Genomic DNA, 22045 nt, shown 5'->3' on the forward strand with positions numbered 1-22045 from the left:
CACCCAATGGCCTCTGTAACGAAGCACGGCACCCCCGACGATAGCGTAGTGAACAGCCCCTGCAAGATTCTCACGTGGAACGTAAATGGCCTAGGGGATAAAATTAAGAGAGGGCTAGTGACGACATATATTAAACGATTGCACCCAGATATAGTCCTCCTCCAGGAGACTCACCTTCGAGGAACAAAGTGCAGGTTCCTGGCGAGAGGTGCCTATAAGGTACTGGCGCGTGCGGGGTATACGGCTGGCTCCTGGGGGGTGGCAATTCTGATTCAAAAATACCCGCCCTTTTGTTGTTATTTATATTAAAATGAAACCGTTATGTGGGGTCCGGATGGTGTGGCTACCACCGCTTCTAACTCCTGTGCATTTCCCTTTGCCGCGGCATGCGCGCTATTGTTTGTATCACATGCTCCTCTTGCTTGCTAGCGGCCGGCCTGAAGGTTGTAGGCCCATCTTTGTATATTTTTTTAATTTTGTAATAAACGGTTTAAAAAATAAATAAATAATAAAATAAAATAAAATACCCGCCCTTCACAGTGACCCGGAGCTGGACAGACCACCAGGGGACTTACGTGGGGGTGTCAGGAACATGGGGGCGACGGAGGATCACCATAGCTTCGATATATGCTCCCCCGAAACTCCAAGCCAGGGCCTTCACAGGATTGGCCGATATCCTGCTAGACACACCGGGCACGCTACACATCATAGGTAGGGACTTTAACGATGTTATGTCCATCTCCATGGACGTCTCGGGACAATGTGAAGGCGGTTCCAGGACTACGCCCCTGGCCGTGGTAATGACCACACTAGACCTGACGGACGCATGGAGGCAGCTACACCCGGCCACCAGAAGCTACTCATATTATTCCGGGGCACATAGGGTACACTCCAGACTAGACTATGTCTTCCTCCCTAGACATGCACTTGGGGCTGACGATGAGGCGGAGTATCTGGCGAGGGGCCTCTTGGATCACTCGCCACTCTTGATTAGGTTGGGTGTGAGACCTAGGGACGGTGTCGGGGGCTGGAGACTGTCGACATGGGATCTACAAAAAAATGAGATAGTGCAAGGTCTGAGGGCGGACACGAAAGTCTACTTCGCAGAGAACGTGGGCTCGGTGCAGTCCGGTGTGACAGTTTGGGAGGCTTACAAGACCGTACTCTGTGACAGGGCTCAAAATAGAATATCCTGGGAGAAACGGAAAGCCCAGGCAGAGCTTAACTCCTTGGAAACCCAAGTATTGGACCTGGAACGGCGGTATTTATCGGGAGGGGAACCGCGGGTGCTCCGGCACTATAGAGCACTAGCCAAAACGCAAGCACTTGCGACCTTGCATAGGCTACATGACGTTGGGGACAAATCCGGCAAACTATTCACCTGGCTAAGCCGTAAAGAACGGGATATCAGATGGGTTGAAGGGGTGGTGGATGGACGAGGGCAGATGCAGACTGGTGATGCTCAGATCGCCCAGACGTTTGCCTTCTACTATCAGGACAGGACTTCTATGAAGCCAGAGCATTAGGAAGGCCAGGTGATATCTTGGAATACCTGTCTACTGTCCAGACCCCAGTCTTAACGGACGAGGACAAGGACGGCCTTGAAATCGACATCTCCACCACTGAACTCAGAGAAGCAATAGCTAGGCTCCGGCCGGGGAAGTCTCCGGGCCCGAATGGACTCCCTGCGGAATTTTAAAAAAAAGGGGTAGATCTGCTGACGCCCCACCTTTTGACGCTTTTTCAAGACGCGGCCCAGGAGGGTCTCCTTGCGTCGGACCTGCGGTGGGCCAAGATCATACCAATCTACAAGCAGGGCAGGCCTCCAGAGGACTGCGCGTCTTATAGACCGATCTCCCACCTAAATGTGGAGGTTAAGATCTTAGCGACGGTCTTGGCCCTTCGTCGGCGTCGGGTGATTTCGGACCTGGTCCACCAGGATCAGACGGGATTCCTGCCAGACAGGGCGACTAGGCAAAATTTAAGACAAACACATAATTGGCTCATGGAGGTGAAAGGACGAGAGGAACCACATATGTTCCTTTCTCTAGACGCCGAAAAAGCGTTTGACGCTGTCCACTGGCCCTTTCTGGAGGCGGCGTTTGTCAAATTCGGCATAGGCCCCAAATTCAGGAAATGGGTCAGACTGCTTTATGCTGACCCCAGGGCTAGGGTGAAAGTCAATGGGATCCTGACCGAGGATTTCCCTGTCAGACGGGGGACCCGGCAGGGATGCCCCCTCTCCCCACTACTCTTCGCCCTTACTATTGAAGTAGTGGCCTGTGCGGTCCGGCAAACGAACGAGATACGGGGATTCCGTATATCACAGACTGATGTCTGGGAAGAAAAAATTTCGCTATATGCGGATGATATTCTCCTATATGTCACCCAACCGGCCAGTACGATCCCCGCGCTGTTCGAGCTCCTGGCTAGGCATGGCTCCTTTTCGGGATATACGATCAATTGGCATAAATCGGTCTTATACAGCCCACACAGAGAGGGGGAGTGGCTCCCCCCTGCCTGCGGCCCTTCAGGTTACGCGGACGGAATTCACATATCTGGGGATCTATCTGACAACGGACCAACATGTCTCCTACGATAGGAATATCCAACAAGTGATCAGGAATTTTGCGGATCACGCCCTTAGATGGAAGGCCCTCCCTCTCACGATCTTAGGCCGGGCAGCAATGTTTAAGATGATCACGCTGCCCCGCTTCTTGTATGCCCTACAGAATGAGTACTTCCTCCTCCCCACACAGACGTTTAAGGTAATAAATGCGGAACTACGTTCTCTACTGTGGCTAGGGAAACAACCTAGGATAGCCCTAGATACGTTAGAGGAACCAATACAATGGGGGTATTTCCTTGCCAGATGTGGAAGCATATTACTGGGCAGAACACTTGGCACCGATAAATGATTGGCTCCATGCACCTGCGGACCACCCGACTTACAGGCTGGAAAGGGACACCATGTCACACCGCACAAGTCTTCATTACTTATATGGGGGGCGGGTAGGAGGCGACTACTCCCTGCGACGCAGATAATTATAGAGACTTGGGACAGGGCGACGAAAATGATGGGATGGTCACACAAACCGACCAAACAGACACCGATATGGACCTGCTCGTGGTTAAAGGAGCTCCACAAATTATCATGCTTTGGAGGATGGGACGATATTGGGATCTCCCCGCTAGGGGACTTGGTAAAGCAGGGGAAACTTAAGCCCTATGGGTCCCTGGCATCAGAATATGGACTGCGCCCCACTCAATTCCTCAAATACGCACAGCTGCGTCATGCGTGGCAGGCTGAGACGGCACTTACCTTCGCTCTGCCAGAATATGCCTCACTGGAAGGCCGTCTGCTGCAGGAACAAGTATCCACTAAGCTAGTGTCACTGACGTATAAGACTGAATAATAATACACCGGACAGACTATGGAAACTGAGGGCAGCATGGGAACAGGACCTGGGCAAGATGGACACGACAGACTGGGAGGCAGCCTTGATGCACCACAGAGAAGTTGCGATTAAATCCCGACTGAGACTCATACAATACAAGATTCTACATGGGGTGTATTATGACGGGGTCAGACTGCACCGCATGGGTCGCTCCAGTGACTCCTGCTGCCTTAGATGTGGGCACCCGCAGGGGACCTTCTATCATATTATCTGGGACTGCCCTATTGTGCATGCTTACTGGACACACATAGTGGGGGAATTGAGTAAGATACTAGAGGCAGCGCTCCCCCGGACCCAAAATTTGTCTTTCTTGGGATAGCCACCGATGTAGATTTGAGTCGCCCACATCTGACTTTTGTGATGTTAGCTTTTGTGGTGGGGAAACGAGATGTGGCACGAGCATGGGGAGCTCCTGTGGCACCCCGGTCCGAGGAATGGAGAAGAGGGATGGGTATGTATATGGCGGCCGAAAGGGTCACCTATAAAGCTAGAGGGTGCCTGAGGAAATTCCGTAGAGTATGGGGTAAATGGAGGAGATATCATGGCCTTGACAGGGGGCTGGGATCAGATTGACGCACTGGGAGTCCTGAGGACATGTCTCACATTGCTGGGAGGCGGGCGACAGGGCCGAACCTTCTGGAGTGCTGCTGGGGGAAAGCAGAACACTGCGGACTTCTGTATTAAATGTGGTGGCTGGGTCTTGTGGGATTAAGATCCATGATGCTGCTATTCTGGGGGGGGCTTTGGGTGGAGGGAGGGGAAGGCGCCTGAGCGTGCGGTTTATTATCTGTGACTTGTCAGATGTGCTTATGATGGTTAAAAATGCAAATAAAAAAAGTTCCAAAAAAGAATAAACAGAGTTATTCTACTACATTTGTCTGGAGCATCTGTAACAATTTTGGCGACGATCAGAGAACGGACCTACTACGTGTGCAGTTAAGGATTAATCCTGTGCTCTACATTGCTTTATCCTTGAGACCTTTATCTGTGAATTTTCGAGGACCTTTAAGTGGGGAACTGTGAGTATCACCTTTGTTTGTCTTTCGGGAGGTCAGCACGTAGGGTTTTTGCCCTGTTCTCTGTGCGCTTTGGATTGGATGTTTAAGCGCCTCCGTAAGTCTGTGCGTGCAGTGCGGTAGAGTTTTGACTGTTAGCGGTGCCATTCAAAGTGTGAAATTTTTATTTCTTACCAATTTCGATGGATGGCAGTTCATGTGCATTTTAATTGAACTCTATGTATAACCTGTGTGCGCGAGGAACCCATGCGCGCTGAAGGTGGCAGTTGTTTCTGTACTGTTCAAGACATCAGCGCAAGGACCCCCCACGTGCTGAAGCTTCCTTCTGTTGTTTCCAGTGGCACACCAGGCTATGCCAGCACATTATATGTGCCTCCATTTTGAATCGAGAAGCGTACACAGCTGTGCATCGTATTCTCGTCATAGTCGTGAAATTTTGGCACGCAATGTAGTCAAGCTAGTAGTCTCTTCTTCTACTGATTTTGTAATCCAGTGCTGCCTCGCATGAGAAGTTGTTATGCTGCAGCGTGAGTCTAGTGAAGCGCATTCAAGACGGTGACAGGCACACCTCGTGTCATTTACAGTGTGGGTGTTCTATTTTCCGAGCCTGCTTGTCACAATTTGCGGTGACAGGCACTACTTGCTTTATTGTACATCAGCCTGTCATAGTTTACTGCGACAGGCACACCTTCAGCAATAGTTTGGTGAGTGGTCTTACAGTGACAGGTACACCAAAGTACCTGCTTGTCATTTATTTCTGTGATGAGCACATCCTTATTTTTCTGCAAGTTGAAGCTCTTATAATGTGTGCTTCTCAAACATTCTCCTTGACATCTCCTCAACCCTTTTTGGCTACCACTGGTGAACCACTAATAAAATGGCAAGAATGAAGAGAGTATTTTTTAAATTATATTGATACTATAGAGGAAGCGGATGAGGAATTGTCTCATGTACGGAAAAAGAAGGCACTTTTAAATTCCTTGAGGCAACAAGCACTTAAAGTGTAAAACTCTGTGGGAAAAAAAGATTGGACCAGCTAGAGATCCTGATGTGTTCCTTCAGGTGTTAGAAGACTTGGATATATATTATTCTACTTTAGTACGCATTGCCATTGACCGTCACAATTTTTTTAGCATGAAGCACGGAAAATGTAAGAGTATTAAGGAGTTTGTATCTGAATTAAAAAGGTTAGCGATCATGTGTAGTTTTGGGACTCTGCATTATGAGTTGGTACGCGACCAAATCACCATGCTTGTCAACAATGAACATTTATAGGAACGATTGTGGGTGCATAGGATAGCACAATTATCTGAAGGAGTGGCGTTGGTTAAGAAGGCAGAGATTCCGAACAAGTGTGCAAGAGCAGTTGCTGGTGTTTCTAAGGATGTTGGGAAAGATATTTTGAGCAAAGTAAAGCCTGAGGTTAAAAATAATGTAAATAAACAGAAGGAATGCAAGAAAGAGGAGAATAAACCAAGAGAAAAAATGTTATAGATGTGGGAGTAAGGATCACCTTGCTAATAGCAGATGGTGTCCAGCTAAGAACCAAAAAAAGTGGAGAAAGGGGTATAATTGGCCACTTTGCTAAAGCTCGTAGAAGAGGCAAAAGTAATAATAAGAACGTTTCCATGGTTACTTGTTAGAATGATGATTCGGACTCTAATACATATAATGGGGAAGGCACATCCAGGGTAGTGAAGTGTGTTTTGGGTATTACTGATAATAAGGTTACTCATCGTAATGTACAATGTAGAAACAAACCTGTGTGTTCTATACATTTGGGAGGAATTGAAATGCATATTGTGGCAGATTCTGGTTCTCCCTATACAATTATTGACAAGGTTCAATTGAAAAGGAAATTTGTAGGAACTTTAGGTCTGTCTGTTACCTCGAGATGTAGCACCTGAAAGCCGTACTGGAGAAAAAAATTCTCTTATGGGTTATAGAGAAAACATTTTTCATTTCAAAGGAAGATCAGATACTGGAAATAATATGTTGCAATTGAGAGACCTTCGGTCTTTAGGATGGACAGATCAGGGGAAATTGAGCATTATTCTGGACCCCAACAGTCTGGAGCAAGTCTTAGTATTGAGTGATAGTGATCAGTATGGTCAACAGTTTAAAAGAGAGTTTCCTGAAGTCTTTTCAGGCAAAATTGGCAGTTTGGATGGGTATGTGCCCAAAACGTTTTTAAAAAAGAATGCTAAACCTAAAGCTCACAAGTCAAGAGACATACCATGGGTCCTAAGAGAGGAAGTTTAGAAGGGACTAGGTAACTTACTAAAAGGAGGGATTATAGAAAAAGTAGATGCCTCTGAGTGGATTGCACCTTTTAGTTATAGCACGTAAGGTGAATGGCAAAATACATTTACGCATTAATTTGAGAAGTTTGAATGGCAACATTGTAGTGGCGATAGTTCCCCTTCCAAAGATTAATTAGTTGATGGCATTGACGAAAAACATGAAGTGGTTTTCGGTGATAGACTTGTCATCAGCTTATCATAAAGTAAAGTTACATGAGGACAGCAAAAGCTTAACGACCTTTATGACACCTCAAGGTTGTTACCGCTTTGTGCGTATGCCCTTTGAGCTAGCATCGGCATCAGTAGTTTTTCAGAAACTTATACATAGACTTTTTGTGGGGTTACCTGGTGTAACTGTTTTCAAAACAACATTTTAGTAATGGGTGAATCGAAAAATGATCATGATAGTAGGGTGTGTAACATTCTTGAGAAGTTGAAGAAAAGTGGCTTGACTGCAGAGATTTAGAAGTGCCAGTTTGGGGTTCAATCGCTAGATTATCCAGATTACAATTTGAGGCAGTTACTAAAGAAAAAATCCACATTTGTATGGACTGAATACTTGTAAACTGAATTTGAAAATGTGAAAGACGAAGTGTGTGAGGCAAAACAATTGTGTGGATTCAACCCTACTCTTTTATGTATAATCACTACGGATGCAAGTAATAAGGGTTTAGGAGCTGTGTTGACTCAGAAAAATGCAGATGGGAAAGAAGACACAGTTGCTTACGCCTCCAGAGAGCTTTCTCCAGCAGAGGAACGTTATTCAGATTTCGAAAGGGAAACTCTTGCTGTTGTATCGGCGTTGGAACTCTTTAGAAGTTTCATATGGGGACTTCATGTGCAGATAAGGTGTGACAATAAACCGCTTGTCAAAGTGTTGTCGACTGAGGGTTTGTTGAAAGCTACACCTAGAATAGCGAGGATGTCAGTGAGGTTACTCGATTACAGATATTCTGTGTGTTGTATACCTGGTGTAAAAAATCAAGTTGCCGATTGCCTGAGTAGGATGCCTCTACCCTTAGAGGAAAATCCTGAAATGTGGGTTGATTTGAGTGTAGCTTGGGTGGATGAAAAGTGAAGGAACAATGCTATTAATGCTAAAGAATAGAATGAAGCCTGCACTAAGGATGATATTTTAACTAGTATAAGAACTTTTGTTGTGCAAGGGTGGCCAGAAAAAAGGACACTAAGTGGGGAACTCGAGCACTTTTGGGAGGTGCATAATGAATTACCTGTGTTGGAGGATGTGTTAAGAGGTGAGAGAGTTTTTACCCCCAAGGGTCTTGGAGAGAAGTTAATAAACTTATGTCATGAGGGCACCTAGGCATAGTTAAAAGCAAAAGGAGAGTGAAAGATGTGTATTGGTGACCCAGGTTGGATGTTGAGGTAGAGAGGGTTGTGAGTCATTGTAATTTGTGTTTGAATGCTGACACATCACAGTCATCTGTTTATCCCCCTTTGCCACCTGTTCTGTGTCCTGATATGGCCTGGGAAACTTTGGGATTTGTTATAATTGGTCCCATTATTGATCAACACGAGAATTGGTTTATTACAGTAGCGTTTGACTATTTTTCAAAATGGTCGAAGTTAAATTTGTGGAGAAAGCTGACTCCGAAAGTGTGATTTTATTCAAGAATGATTTGTGCCAAAGGGAAGGTTTACCTAAAAAGGTTATTACTGACAATGGTGTTCAGTTTAAGAGTAATAGTATGGAACACTTTTAAAAACGTAATGGGATTGAACACAAGGTGACATCAGTTTATCATCCCAGTGGCAATGTTGAAGTAGAACACTTTATTTGTGTGATTAAAGATTCATTACAGTTAGCTAAACTTAAAAATCCTGATTGGAGTTCTTTCATATCAATTGGGTATGCCTGTAAATTCAGCAAAACTGGGAAAGAGTAGTTGGGGTAATGTCCAAGGTAACGGGTTTATACATGGGGGACACCGGCCCCGCCAAGACTTATCAACTGGAAACAGATTTAGATTGCTGCCAACAGGCAAAGAGAATTGTGTAAAAAAGTAGGGGCTGCCCCAAACTGTTGGGAAAAATCTGGAGTCATTGGGAGAAGTACAGGACCTGACCGGGTGGTGGGGTGGAGAGGGAAGATCACAGGGAAAGTGCTTCATGGTGCATTGGATGTTGTTTCCATGACCAGGACATATATTATGAAATATTGTATACCTTGCTCCTGTAGTTGCCAAAGCAGATTTGCTTGTTGTTTACTGACTGTAATGGTGGACCAAATATATGGTTCAATAAAAAGAATTAAAAAAAAATCTAGATTGGAAACTGAGAATTAAAAAAATTGTGTGAATGTATCCCACTACACGTACTGTGACGGGTTACACTCATGAGGGGTAGAGTACCCGTTACCAAGGATAATCAGTGTTAGTTGAAAAATTGCAAACTTAGTCAGTGGTCTCCAGTTGAAGTGAAAAAAACATTATGTTGTATCAGGAGAAGTATAAAGGTTATTGTGACCTAAAGCGTAATGCAAGGAGATTGTCCTCAAGAAGGAGGACATAGTGCGCGTAAAGTTACCTTTTTGTGTAACGAAAGGTGAGAGCAAGTTTTATGAACTGTTGGAGTTGTGGAAGTATTTACTAACTCGGAGAAGTTGAGTGATGGAAAAGTGTGGCATACGAGTAGATTTGTAACGTACTACAATGGGAAAGAGAAGTGGGTTTATAACCAAGAGGAAAAAAATTATCAGTGGCTTGGTTTGCAACAAAGTGACAGGAAAGTTCCAATTGATCAAGACTTAGGTGAGAGTTTGTGTGACACACATCAGTTTATTAAACATGATAGTAACGGTATGTTGTTACCCAGTGTGAATCAGTCACAATGGGATACTATACCAATGAACTTAATTACGTGTGGAAGAGAAATTAGATGAGCAAGTTATCTTCAAGATTATGTCACATAATGTTTTTATTGCCTTAAGCCCCTTATTTTAACGTCTGGTATTTGACATAAACTTGTATTTTTGTTTTTGTTATTTTGTAGGCTTTTATTCTGTTATCGATAGCTACTTAAACTGTCCATATATTTTCTTATTTTACAATGAAGAAGATGTGTTGTGTTTATGCTGAAACCAGCTGTAATGTTTGCCATGTCATTGGTGGGTCATACACTGGTAGAATGCTGTGACTGGCAGTTGGGGATTCGCCATCAGCTGTACCAGACGTGCTGTCCTTTCAAGCATAAAGCTTAAGAATAAACTGAGTTATTCTACTTCATTTGTCTGGCGCATACTCAACAGTCCTATGGTCTATCTGCCCTTTCTTTTTAACCCTGCAACCACTTGCCAGCAATACAAGATTGTTAGTGAAAAGGAACATTTGCACATGGACCCAGTCTGGAGCGCCCACAAACCTGCCGCTAGGGGCAGATTTGCTCACATTTCAAATCACTATAATGGCGGAATTCCCATGCGAGCAAATACATTCATGAAAGTAAACTCCATATTGCTTGATTTGGAAGTCCCTTTTGATCTCGTAAATGCCTGCAGTTCAGCATCTATTCACATAGGTGTCCAAGTGCCTTTCAGAATACGACCCCAGATCTGATCAATCTGTAAACATATCAGATCAGCAGTTTCTTGAGACCCATGTTCCTGTTTTGTGTAACTTCATTGACAGTATCTACATGATTACAAGTGACCATTGTCATTGGATCTTATAAAATTTTAACTATTTTAGTACTGTTGCTATTTTTCTTGCCATATACTTTTATAGAATGCTACTTGTCACTGGCATGATAGTAATACATCTCTCTAAAGATCCCTTGAGCCCTTCTGGGAGGGGGGTAGTTGGGGGAATTCATGTTTATATATTATTTCTGTGCTATCCTACGCAGGTGGGACTGTAAGAATTAAACCTGCTAAGTTTATTTGTTTTATTATTAAAAACAGGTTCTGTCATCTAAATTAATAAAGAAATCGAAACATTAAGATCATTTTAAGTGGTTTGTTGTGATTTCAGTGATGTGATGGGCAGTTTCTCCCAGATGTGTATGACACGGCAGACCTCTTTGGAGGAAGCCATTTGGGTGATACCCAGTAGAAGGTACTACCAAGAAGTGTGGTGAGGAATTCAAGGAAGTGATTTCCCTTGCGCAAGTTGTCATCCTTGTATGTGGAGATTCTGAGTTGTGTGTGATGCTGCAGAAGCGGCAACGGTTTTCTTGGTGCAGGGGATCGGAATGCATGTATGACCCTTGCAAGTTGTGAGCAGTTGGCTGAACCAGAGTTGCAGAATATGTGGAGATTCTGTGTCATCGCGTGTTTCAGCTGCAAGCAAGATAGTACTTTTTATGGTACATTGCACTCTGAATGGCAGGCCTAAACTTCCTTCAAGTGTGGTGGTAATGGAGGATGCCAGTGTCTGAATGTTTAAAGATTGAGTTAGTTTGTGCATTTGCATGGGGGTAGCTGTTTTTATGGAACAAGGTCCTGTGAGTGCATAGATGGATCTGCATAGATTTGAGGCGTTGAAAGAGGATGCAAGATGTCTACTGATGAAGCACTGTGGTTCAGAGGAAGGATTACAAGCTTTGGGATTTGGTTCTCTCTGGATTTGGGATCAGTAAAATGTGCTGTGGTTCTTTTGGTAGCTAATGATTAGACAGCACTGGGGTTTTGTAGCAAAGAGACACGTGGACTAGAGGATATTGAGGGGGACGTATGGTTTACCTTGGTGCAGTATCACAGTGTTTCTCTTAAAAAGGGAGATGACCATAAGTAAATATACAGAGGATGTGTCCTTGTTTTCCAAGAGGGCTATGCAAGCAAGTGGGACAGGACATTATTAGGAAAAGATTAATGTTCCAAAAGAATGTTGCATGTTAGGAAGGCGTAGGAGGATATTTAGGAGAATTCTGTTTACAAGTCGAGCAATGGTGCCCTACATGCAGGAGCACTGGATTGAAGTTGCGGGTGACGTTTTTGACGTTTTTGAGCTGTTGATGGGTGGCGAGGAAAGTACTTTTATACAGAATGCCATTGTTTGACTCTAGACAATAGATGTGCTTGTGAAGAGGAGACATGTAAAATCATAGTAGCTCTGAATGTAGATTGCTGAGCACGTGGGTGTTTGTGGCCTCACCATAGGTAGGCAGGTAGAGATCATACCTTGCTGCGAGGAGTAGTGAACTTCCATTGTTGACAGAGTTAGTTTGCAATTGGCCCTCTGGAGAAGTATGATGGTCATGTCCTTTTTCTGGTGGTTGTATGATGTTATCCTGCGTATTAAACGCCTTGACTTTCAACTCTATTTTTTGCCTCGTCTTTGTGTTTATGTGTCTGCGCCAATTAAGATGGAGAGAGCACTAGTGTACACCATTCTGTATGTGTTCCACCTGTCCCATCCATGTCTGATATGCGCCTTTATGTGACACCTACCCCATTAAGGGCTTTATGATATAATTTAATGTAGGCCATTAGGGGATATCAGTTATAGACTTCAGCTGCCTGCTGAGAAACAGTAGGGTTGTTTTCTGTTTGGGCAAATTAATCAGAGGGATTGAATGAGCCATGGCTAATGAATCCAAAGTTAGCCGAAAACTGAACTTAAGACAACATAGTCGAGTGTTGCTCCGAAAGGGCTTATCTAAAGAAAATGTAAACAGATCTGCATTATTTGATATTAGTGGGTTATTTGGTATATGAGTGGGCTATGCACAATTATCTGAAGAAGAGCATCAACCCCAGCATGCAATTCACCTTCCTCTACTTAACTATGGGACTAAGTAAGACAAGAATTCCCTCCCAAACAAGTGGCATGTTTACAGTAGAAGAAACACCGGTGCTTGAAAACATCCTGTGGGCCATCAGAGATGAGTGTCCGCTTCGCACACATAAAAGAAACCAAGAAGCCCTATGTTATTTTGCCCTGTTGAACCACGAACAAGTTGGATGGCGGGTTCTTAATTTCAGAGGGAACTTTGCTTTAATCCTATTGTTTGATTGAGACGGGAACCTTTATATATTGGATCAACAGTAATCGGAGCATGTTGTGAATAACACAGTGCTAGTTCTTAATCCCGTTGAGGATATCCCCCTACTTTATCGCAGAGCAAAAACAAGCAGAAGGATTCGAATTGGGACCATTATCTGTTGTTCTGGCCCACGAGGCCTACAATTTTTATATCTTTATTCCTCGAAATTCAGATCTTTTCTACTAATACCCTTTTTGAAGGTATACTATGACCACCATCTAGAGCCTGCAACTTGCATTACGTTTTCAATCTTATGATCACATCGTTGGGTCAGCTGCTCCAGGGTATCTAGTGTGATTTTACTTAGAAAAACTTATCTCAAGCTGCGGGATAGGCTGCCTGAATACTAGGGCATTGTAAGAGCCCCGTTGATCCTTATCTTCTTTTGGGAATCGGAACGCCCTTGGAAAAGCTGTGTTTACACATTGTACGGAGCCCGATGTACTTCAATTTATGTTTTTAAATACAATGATGTATATAATGTAATACACATTGTTTCTCTGACTCGTGAGCAACTTATGAATTCAGCGCTCTGATGAAGGATGGTACATGGTATTTCCGAAATGCACGTCGGCGCACTTGTGTTGTTTTTGTATTGTATAATCTATATATGTCGTATTATTTGTAACTGTGTTTCTCGCTGGAGTGTATTGTAATATTGTTAGTTTTCATTCTTTGTTTTTTTCTTTGGCTTGTTGTTGTTTTTTGTGGAGACGTACCGAAATTATATGGTTCTCTCGCGATTAGATTAGGGCTCTCATGTCTGATATAAATTCTAAAGAAAATTATGTATGTTTAATTTATTGTTTATGTATGTGTTAGAAAATATACGAAAAAAGAGAAAAAACATTTTTATCTTTTGATAAAAGAAATTAACTGTTTATCTGTGGGACACTATTTATTTTGATTCGATTAAGAACGGTGAAAATAACTTGGTAATGGGTTGATTGTTGTATACATTATAGTAGAAGAAACACCAGTGCTTGAAAACATCCTGTGGGCCATCAGTGATGAGTGTCCGCTTCGTACACATAAAAGAAACCAAGGAGCCCTATGTTATTTTGACATTTAATCTGCTAACTCCTTATTAAGCTTGTTTCAGTGACATAAACGTCTTAGGTAGTACTTTTGTCCGTCTCTACATTGGTTATTTAAAAAACAATTTTTTGTAAGTTATCTTTAACCTGCTTAAACAAATACACTCACCTTTAGTCAATGGCTAACCTGAATTTAGGCTCGTAAAGTATGTTATTTGCTTATCATACAAATGCCTTTGTGAACCAGGCCACCTGTGTACAATTGACTGAGAAGAATAGGATTTGTGTGACATTTAAGTGTTTAGCTGTATTGACTCACCTTCTTCAAAAAGTGGGGAAGGAGAATAGTTTTAATTGAGTGGTCCTGCAAACGTCTTCCCCAAGCAAAATCTAATAAAAAAAAAAATGAGTGTGCAGTTCCGCCAAACCACCAAGTCGCAACTTAAGACAGTGGGGTCAGAAAAGTGAGGTCAGTAGGGGTATTCTTTGAGTATTGCAGCGCCCACCCCGCCATGAGCAATGCCAGATGATAAAGCATGCCACTGTTTTGCGTGAGGGCTGTTGCATCCTGCAAAGGATACCCCTCTTGACCTTACTTTTCTGATGCCACTGTCTTAAGTTGAAACTTGGTGGTTTGGCGGAACAGCACACTCATTTCATTTTTTGAATTTTATATTGACTCAACTATAGGACTCAATGCCTGAAGAGTCAAAGTGGCCTGATTGATCCGTTTCTGCTTTGACATATATCTCTTTTGACGCCTGCTGTTAATCCAGACTAAATCAGATCTCTGAGCATGAAATTACATAGACTCACTCAGACCTCAGTTCTGATAATACTCATCATGCAGAGCTCTGCTCTTGATCATACACAGATTCACCCAGAGCTCTGCTCTTGATCATACACAGATTCACCCAGAGCTCTGCTGCTGATAATACAAAGATTCACCCAGCGCTCTGCTGCTGATAATACAAAGATTCACCCAGCGCTCTGCTCTTGATCATACACAGATTCCCCCAGAGCTCTGCTCTTGATCATACACAGATTCACCCAGAGCTCTGCTCTTGATCATACACAGATTCACCCAGAGCTCTGCTCTTGATCATACACAGGTTCACCCAGAGCTCTGCTCTTGATCATACACAGATTCACCCAGAGCTCTGCTCTTGATCACACACATATTCACCCAGAGCTCTGCTCTTGATCATACACAGATTCACCCAGAGCTCTGCTCTTGATCATACACAGATTCACCCAGAGCTCTGCTCCTGATCATACACAGATTCACCCAGAGCTCTGCTCTTGATCATACACATATTCACCCAGAGCTCTGCTCTTGATCATACACAGATTCACCCAGAGCTCTGCTCTTGATCATACACAGATTCACCCAGCGCTCTGCTCCTGATCATACACAGATTCACCCAGCGCTCTGCTCCTGATCATACACAGATTCACCCAGAGCTCTGCTCTTGATCATACACAGATTCACCCAGAGCTCTGCTCTTGATCATACACATATTCACCCAGAGCTCTGCTCTTGATCATACACAGATTCACCCAGAGCTCTGCTCTTGATCATACACAGATTCACCCAGAGCTCTGCTCCTGATCATACACAGATTCACCCAGAGCTCTGCTCTTGATCATATACAGATTCACCCAGAGCTCTGCTCTTGATCATACACAGATTCACCCAGAGCTCTGCTCTTGATCATACACAGATTCACCCAGAGCTCTGCTCTTGATCATACACAGATTCACCCAGAGCTCTGCTCTTGATCATACACAGATCCACCCAGAGCTCTGCTCCTGATAATACACAGATTCACCCAGAGCTCTGCTCTTGATCACCCACAGACTTACTCTGAGCTCTTGTCCTGGTAACACCTAAATCCTGAAAACACTCCACTCTGCTCCTGGCACTATGCAGACCTACTGAGAGCTGTACTCTAGAAAATAACCCACTCCATGCCAAGCTCTGCTCTTGATAATACTCTGCACTGCTCCTAATAATACTCATCTCTGCTCCCAATGATGCTCAGCTCTGTTCTTGATAATACACAGATTCTTGTAGATCTCTGCCCCTGTTACCACTCAGCTACGCTCCCTATAGCACCCGCTCTGCTCCTAGCAATACAAAGACTTACTCAGAGCACTGTTCCTTTTAATGCTCCATGTTATCTTTGGGTGCTTAAGGTGATTGGAAATGCAATAAAGACATTAAATAAGGTTCAAGATGTCCTCTGTCTTTCTTCATTACTAGTAGTGCCCCTTCCTCTACTTTTTCAGTATTTCAGGTGCAGATCAGTGGTTTAAAAACACCTGAAGTCTTAGTTATTTGTTTTTCTTGCTTGGTTTCAGAGTTATTTAATGGAGCCCTCCAGTGTGGAGAACCTCTCCGTCCTCTACCAGAGCTCCAATTTCATTGTGCTGGACAAGCACTGGGACATTCGCATCGACAGCAAGATGTGGTACGAGAAGGTGACGGTCCAGGGCCAGCTGAAGCACAGGTTCCCAGAACTGGCTGATCCCGAAACATACTATGGCTTTCGGTGAGTGCACAAATGGCCATTCGTCAGAAGCCTAGCGGATCATCTTGATTTTAAAGTTCACCTATAGCCATTTTACTGTCTCTGTGATGTATAAATAGGTCATCAAAGTCATTGAAATGCGTAGACAGCCTGGCAGCAAAAAAGTTTTAAATCCTAAATGTACAAATTTTCTATAAAAATTATGTCTTTTCTGCATGCTTCTGGGAATCCCACGTTATGAAGACAGAAAGTACTCATCTTTTATAGCAGGCTCTGTTTTTCATTTGAGCAGTGCCAGGATTTCATATTTTGTAAAAATGTCCCTCCTGCTTTAAACAGTGCTGGATCTTAGCACCTGAACATAAAGCTTGAAATAAAAGAGCACTGGAAAAAAAACCTACAACAAAAGATCTAAAGCAAAGTTCATTTTTAAATATAGTATGTCGGATTTAAAATACGTGGATACTTAAAACTAAAAAAAAGCCGAAATAAGTAAGATAAAGTTAATTATTGCTACAAACACCAGTGGACAAACACAAAGAAACATACAGCCACATACTATCCAACAAAGATTAGTGCTTCCGCAAATTATATTATTAACAGTACTTCACTTGAGCTAATCCCATGGACGTCAATTCACAGAAATGCCAGGGGTAGTCGAAGTGACATCACATGCCTTTTGACCTCCACTTTCACTCACACACACAGACTTAAACATGCACACTCTCACCCGCAAGCACGCACACAACATACATTTAAAATCATTTTTTACTTACCTCAGCTGCCATAAAAGGGCATCTTCCAGCTTGTACTGAATTTGCCACCTCTGAGGCCAGGGGTCGCAAAGGCAGTGCTAGGGGTAGCAAAGGGCAAGCCAGGGGTCTCAGCTGCGACCGCTGAGGACCTCTAAATGGCGCCCATGGCTAATCCTGTTGCAGGTCTCAAATTAAGTAAAAAGTCCTTTAAAAAGCGCCACAGCTTTAAGACAAGCACAGGCACAGCCAATAGGTTTGAAAATAGTACAGCATGCATATCTGATGTGTGTACGCCATACATACTTCAAACACGCTGACTTTGCCAATGCTTGTTTGGTTCGGAGGGGACATGCTCAGACAAAAACATCTGAAAAATGGATGTTATAGAAATAAGGGTTGGTTTCTTTTGTAGCATCTATTTTCTGATACTTTTGTCAGCATTCGGTCCTTGGTGCTAGAAGGCCACCAACCGACTGAGTCCAGTTGAGTTTGAAATCCAATCCCAAACAACCAATAGAAAAACAATGCATATAAAACACTCCTGTCGACTGATTCAAGATGTGGCTGGTAATGTTTTTAGCCAATGATTGAAAGTCCTGAAGCAAAAAAGCCAAAGTCTAGAGAAGCTTAACTCGGGACTCCTTAAAGTAAGCAGGCCACGTACACCTAAAACCTAAAAAGAAGAGGTATAAAGTGCTAGATTATGCCTACTCAACTGGGTTATCTGTACTTCTTAATTGAAAATAAAAAAAACATTATTTATTTGCCTGCTAAGTCTAACAAATAAAGAACAAGCATTATGGCAATGTCGAAGAAATAGATCAGAACACAAACTAAGCCAGCCAAATGAGGCGGTTACAAAGTTGGGGATTAAAGTCCAGACAGCAGTCATAAGGTAACATCCACTCCAGCAGGGCTGGAATTCATCTAACATCGGCTGAAGTCAAGTAATGGGGATAATCCATTGGGGGAAACTCGTATTATTAGCTATATGTCTGGAGAGATGAAAATACAATCTCGGGCTCAAATGTGCACGTTCTGGGGAAGCACGACAAAATAGGAGCTGAGGTGACCTGTTGGCGTCCTTATTAGCGGGATGCTTGACATTCGCTAGGAAACCAGATTGAATATGTGTAACTTCAAGCCTGGCCATCCAGAAGGTCTTGACCACCCTGAGAACAGAGTAAATGTAGGGTTTAGTTCTACAGAATACACTGGAGTGAAGGGGGACGAGAATTAAAGCCAGAATGGGCTTTAATTTGTTTCTTCTCAGACATCAACTTGGAAACAGCCCCCAGAAGAGCACTGGAAGACTTCAAGAAGGACTTTAAGAAGGAGGGAGGTTTAGCTAAACTTGGAGAACAAATTAAAAACAAACAATATCTTAATGGAGAACTGGAGGCAGCTGCAAACCATGTTGTGTTATGTTAAAAACCTTTAAAGCGCATGGCCACTCCCGACGAATGTAACAAGAAGTGTCAGGTGAAAAGTGACCAGAAAAGAGAGTAAAAAAGAAAGTCACTATCCCCAAACAACTATCTAAATTCTAATCTGACTCATGTAAATCTAGAGGACCTCCTTTGTCACATTCTTTAATGAAGCCTTTACCTTCCTCAGCCACAGTCCCCATCCTTGCACATACTTTGTACTCCAACCTTTGTTGTTGCACCTACGATTCCCCAGGCTCTTTACCAATACCCTCTCCCAGTATCCCACTCATTGAAGGAAAAGAGGGCCAAACGCCTGACTAAATTAGGGCAGAAAAGAGACGATGCAAAGAAAAGGTAAAATCTACCAAACCAAGAACAACCAATAAGAAAATACCATAGTGAAATAGTTAAGTCTTTAAATGTTGTGGCTGGGTACAGCTGCTGTACGTGGATTCGAAGGCCAGGGTCGGACTAGGACGGCTTGTCTCAGATATCTGAAATATCAGAAGAGGAACCAGGCAGGGGTGTCACCTCTTGCGGCTGCTTTTTGCCATGGCGCTAAAATGAGCCAAGATATGAGGGAGTGGGGGATAAGGGTAAGGCACACTGTGCACGCAATCTCACTTTATGCCGACAATGCTCTGTTTCACCTCCTGTCTCATAGGGTCTTGCAGCCGCACTTGTTGGTGCCTTTAGAATTCTTTGGTGTTGTATCGGGATTGAGGATAAACAGGAGGAAAATTATATTATTTTCACTGGGCACGTTGGTCAAGATCCCGATGGAATGGCTGCCTGGCCTGGGCATTCAGTGGGAAAGTTTAGTTATCTGGGGATCATGGTTGCTGCAACAGAAGATTAGCAATACAAGTACAACCTGGGAAGATTTCTTGACGGACTGACCTTCTCCAATAAATTCTCCAATACATTTTGGAACACTCTTCCCTCTCTCAGTAATGGGGAGAGGGGCAATTGCAAAAATGGTCATACGGCCGTGATGTTTGTACTCCATTCAGAACTCACTTTGCCTGTTGAAGCCGTCCAAATTTAAACTATTGAATACTCTGTAGATCTCACTGATGTGGGCTGGAAGGCGAAGCAGGGTGGCATGGAGTAAGTACCCTGATGTGGTATCAAGAGGAGGGTGGACTGGCACACCTGGATTTAGAACTATTACATGGATCACATTCAGTATGCAACCAAATGTATCATGGAGGAAGGCAACTGGCAGAGGCGTCTCTTGAGGCGAACGCATGGTGAGGCCACATTGGCGACATTGCTTATGCTTTGTGGTGGACTGGATGCTGGGGTCCCATATTTGTGTGACAAACAGCCCAAATATGGGGAAAAATACTGACTAGAGTCCTACAGAAGCCACCCTTTGACAGGTAGCTTAATATATGTGACTTGGCACCCATTCATTACACTAATGCAACAATGTTTAATGGTGAATTCACAAAGTAGGTCGCACACTGCTCGTCATACCCGCAAATAGCCCCATAGAACTCTGGATAATGTGGTAGCAACGGTGAGTACGCCTATGCCACGAGTATGTCACTATAATGCCATCCCTGGACACGTGTTTCGAGGTAATTGCCTCTCGTCAGCAGGGAGCAGGTAGGTATGTGGGGTGCCAAGTAGACTGCCAAAATATTAAAGGTAAAATACTTCTACCGGCGCGCAGGTGCGGAACCAAGGCTCGTCAGCCCAAATCGCTCGAGAGAGCTTAAATACATTCACAAAGTAGGTCGCACACTGCTCGTCATACCCGCAAATAGCCCCATAGAACTCTGGATAATGTGGTAGCAACGGTGAGTACGCCTATGCCACGAGTATGTCACTATAATGCCATCCCTGGACACGTGTTTCGAGGTAATTGCCTCTCGTCAGCAGGGAGCAGGTAGGTATGTGGGGTGCCAAGTAGACTGCCAAAATATTAAAGGTAAAATACCTCTACCGGCGCGCAGGTGCGGAACCAAGGCTCGTCAGCCCAAATCGCTCGAGAGAGCTTAAATACATTCACAAAGTAGGTCGCAAACTGCTCGTCATACCCGCAAATAGCCCCATAGAACTCTGGATAATGTGGTAGCAACGGTGAGTTCGCCTATGCCACGAGTATGTCATTATAATGCCATCCCTGGACACGTGTTTCGAGGTAATTGCCTCTCGTCAGCAGGGAGCAGGTAGGTATGTGGGGTGCCAAGTAGACTGCCAAAATATTAAAGGTAAAATACCTCTACCGGCGCGCAGGTGCGGAACCAAGGCTCGTCAGCCCAAATCGCTCGAGAGAGCTTAAATACATTCACAAAGTAGGTCGCACACTGCTCGTCATACCCGCAAATAGCCCCATAGAACTCTGGATAATGTGGTAGCAACGGTGAGTACGCCTATGCCACGAGTATGTCACTATAATGCCATCCCTGGACACGTGTTTCGAGGTAATTGCCTCTCGTCAGCAGGGAGCAGGTAGGTATGTGGGGTGCCAAGTAGACTGCCAAAATATTAAAGGTAAAATACCTCTACCGGCGCGCAGGTGCGGAACCAAGGCTCGTCAGCCCAAATCGCTCGAGAGAGCTTAAATACATTCACAAAGTAGGTCGCACACTGCTCGTCATACCCGCAAATAGCCCCATAGAACTCTGGATAATGTGGTGGCAACGGTGAGTACGCCTATGCCACGAGTATGTCACTATAATGCCATCCCTGGACACGTGTTTCGAGGTAATTGCCTCTCGTCAGCAGGGAGCAGGTAGGTATGTGGGGTGCCAAGTAGACTGCCAAAATATTAAAGGTAAAATACCTCTACCGGCGCGCAGGTGCGGAACCAAGGCTCGTCAGCCCAAATCGCTCGAGAGAGCTTAAATACATTCACAAAGTAGGTCGCACACTGCTCGTCATACCCGCAAATAGCCCCATAGAACTCTGGATAATGTGGTGGCAACGGTGAGTACGCCTATGCCACGAGTATGTCACTATAATGCCATCCCTGGACACGTGTTTCGAGGTAATTGCCTCTCGTCAGCAGGGAGCAGGTAGGTATGTGGGGTGCCAAGTAGACTGCCAAAATATTAAAGGTAAAATACCTCTACCGGCGCGCAGGTGCGGAACCAAGGCTCGTCAGCCCAAATCGCTCGAGAGAGCTTAAATACATTCACAAAGTAGGTCGCACACTGCTCGTCATACCCGCAAATAGCCCCATAGAACTCTGGATAATGTGGTAGCAACGGTGAGTACGCCTATGCCACGAGTATGTCACTATAATGCCATCCCTGGACACGTGTTTCGAGGTAATTGCCTCTCGTCAGCAGGGAGCAGGTAGGTATGTGGGGTGCCAAGTAGACTGCCAAAATATTAAAGGTAAAATACCTCTACCGGCGCGCAGGTGCGGAACCAAGGCTCGTCAGCCCAAATCGCTCGAGAGAGCTTAAATACATTCACAAAGTAGGTCGCACACTGCTCGTCATACCCGCAAATAGCCCCATAGAACTCTGGATAATGTAGTAGCAACGGTG

General features: G+C 44.2%; 1 protein-coding gene across 4 annotated transcripts in view; it reads left to right on the plus strand.

The window, feature by feature from the left end:
* The window catches only part of RPUSD1 (RNA pseudouridine synthase domain containing 1), a 74316-nt gene that overhangs the window by 18407 nt on the left and 33864 nt on the right, over nucleotides 1–22045 (plus strand). For all 4 annotated transcript variants that reach the window (XM_085629350.1, XM_085629347.1, XM_085629348.1 and 1 more), the window contains exon 2: nucleotides 16182–16372. In XM_085629350.1, the coding sequence (XP_085485476.1) occupies nucleotides 16191–16372 (182 nt within the window). In that variant the 5' untranslated portion in view covers nucleotides 16182–16190. The remainder of the gene's footprint in view (nucleotides 1–16181; nucleotides 16373–22045) is intronic.

The sequence above is a fragment of the Triturus cristatus genome, chromosome 10, assembly GCF_964204655.1.
Source record: "Triturus cristatus chromosome 10, aTriCri1.1, whole genome shotgun sequence".
In the NCBI taxonomy this organism is placed as follows: Eukaryota; Metazoa; Chordata; class Amphibia; order Caudata; family Salamandridae; genus Triturus; species Triturus cristatus.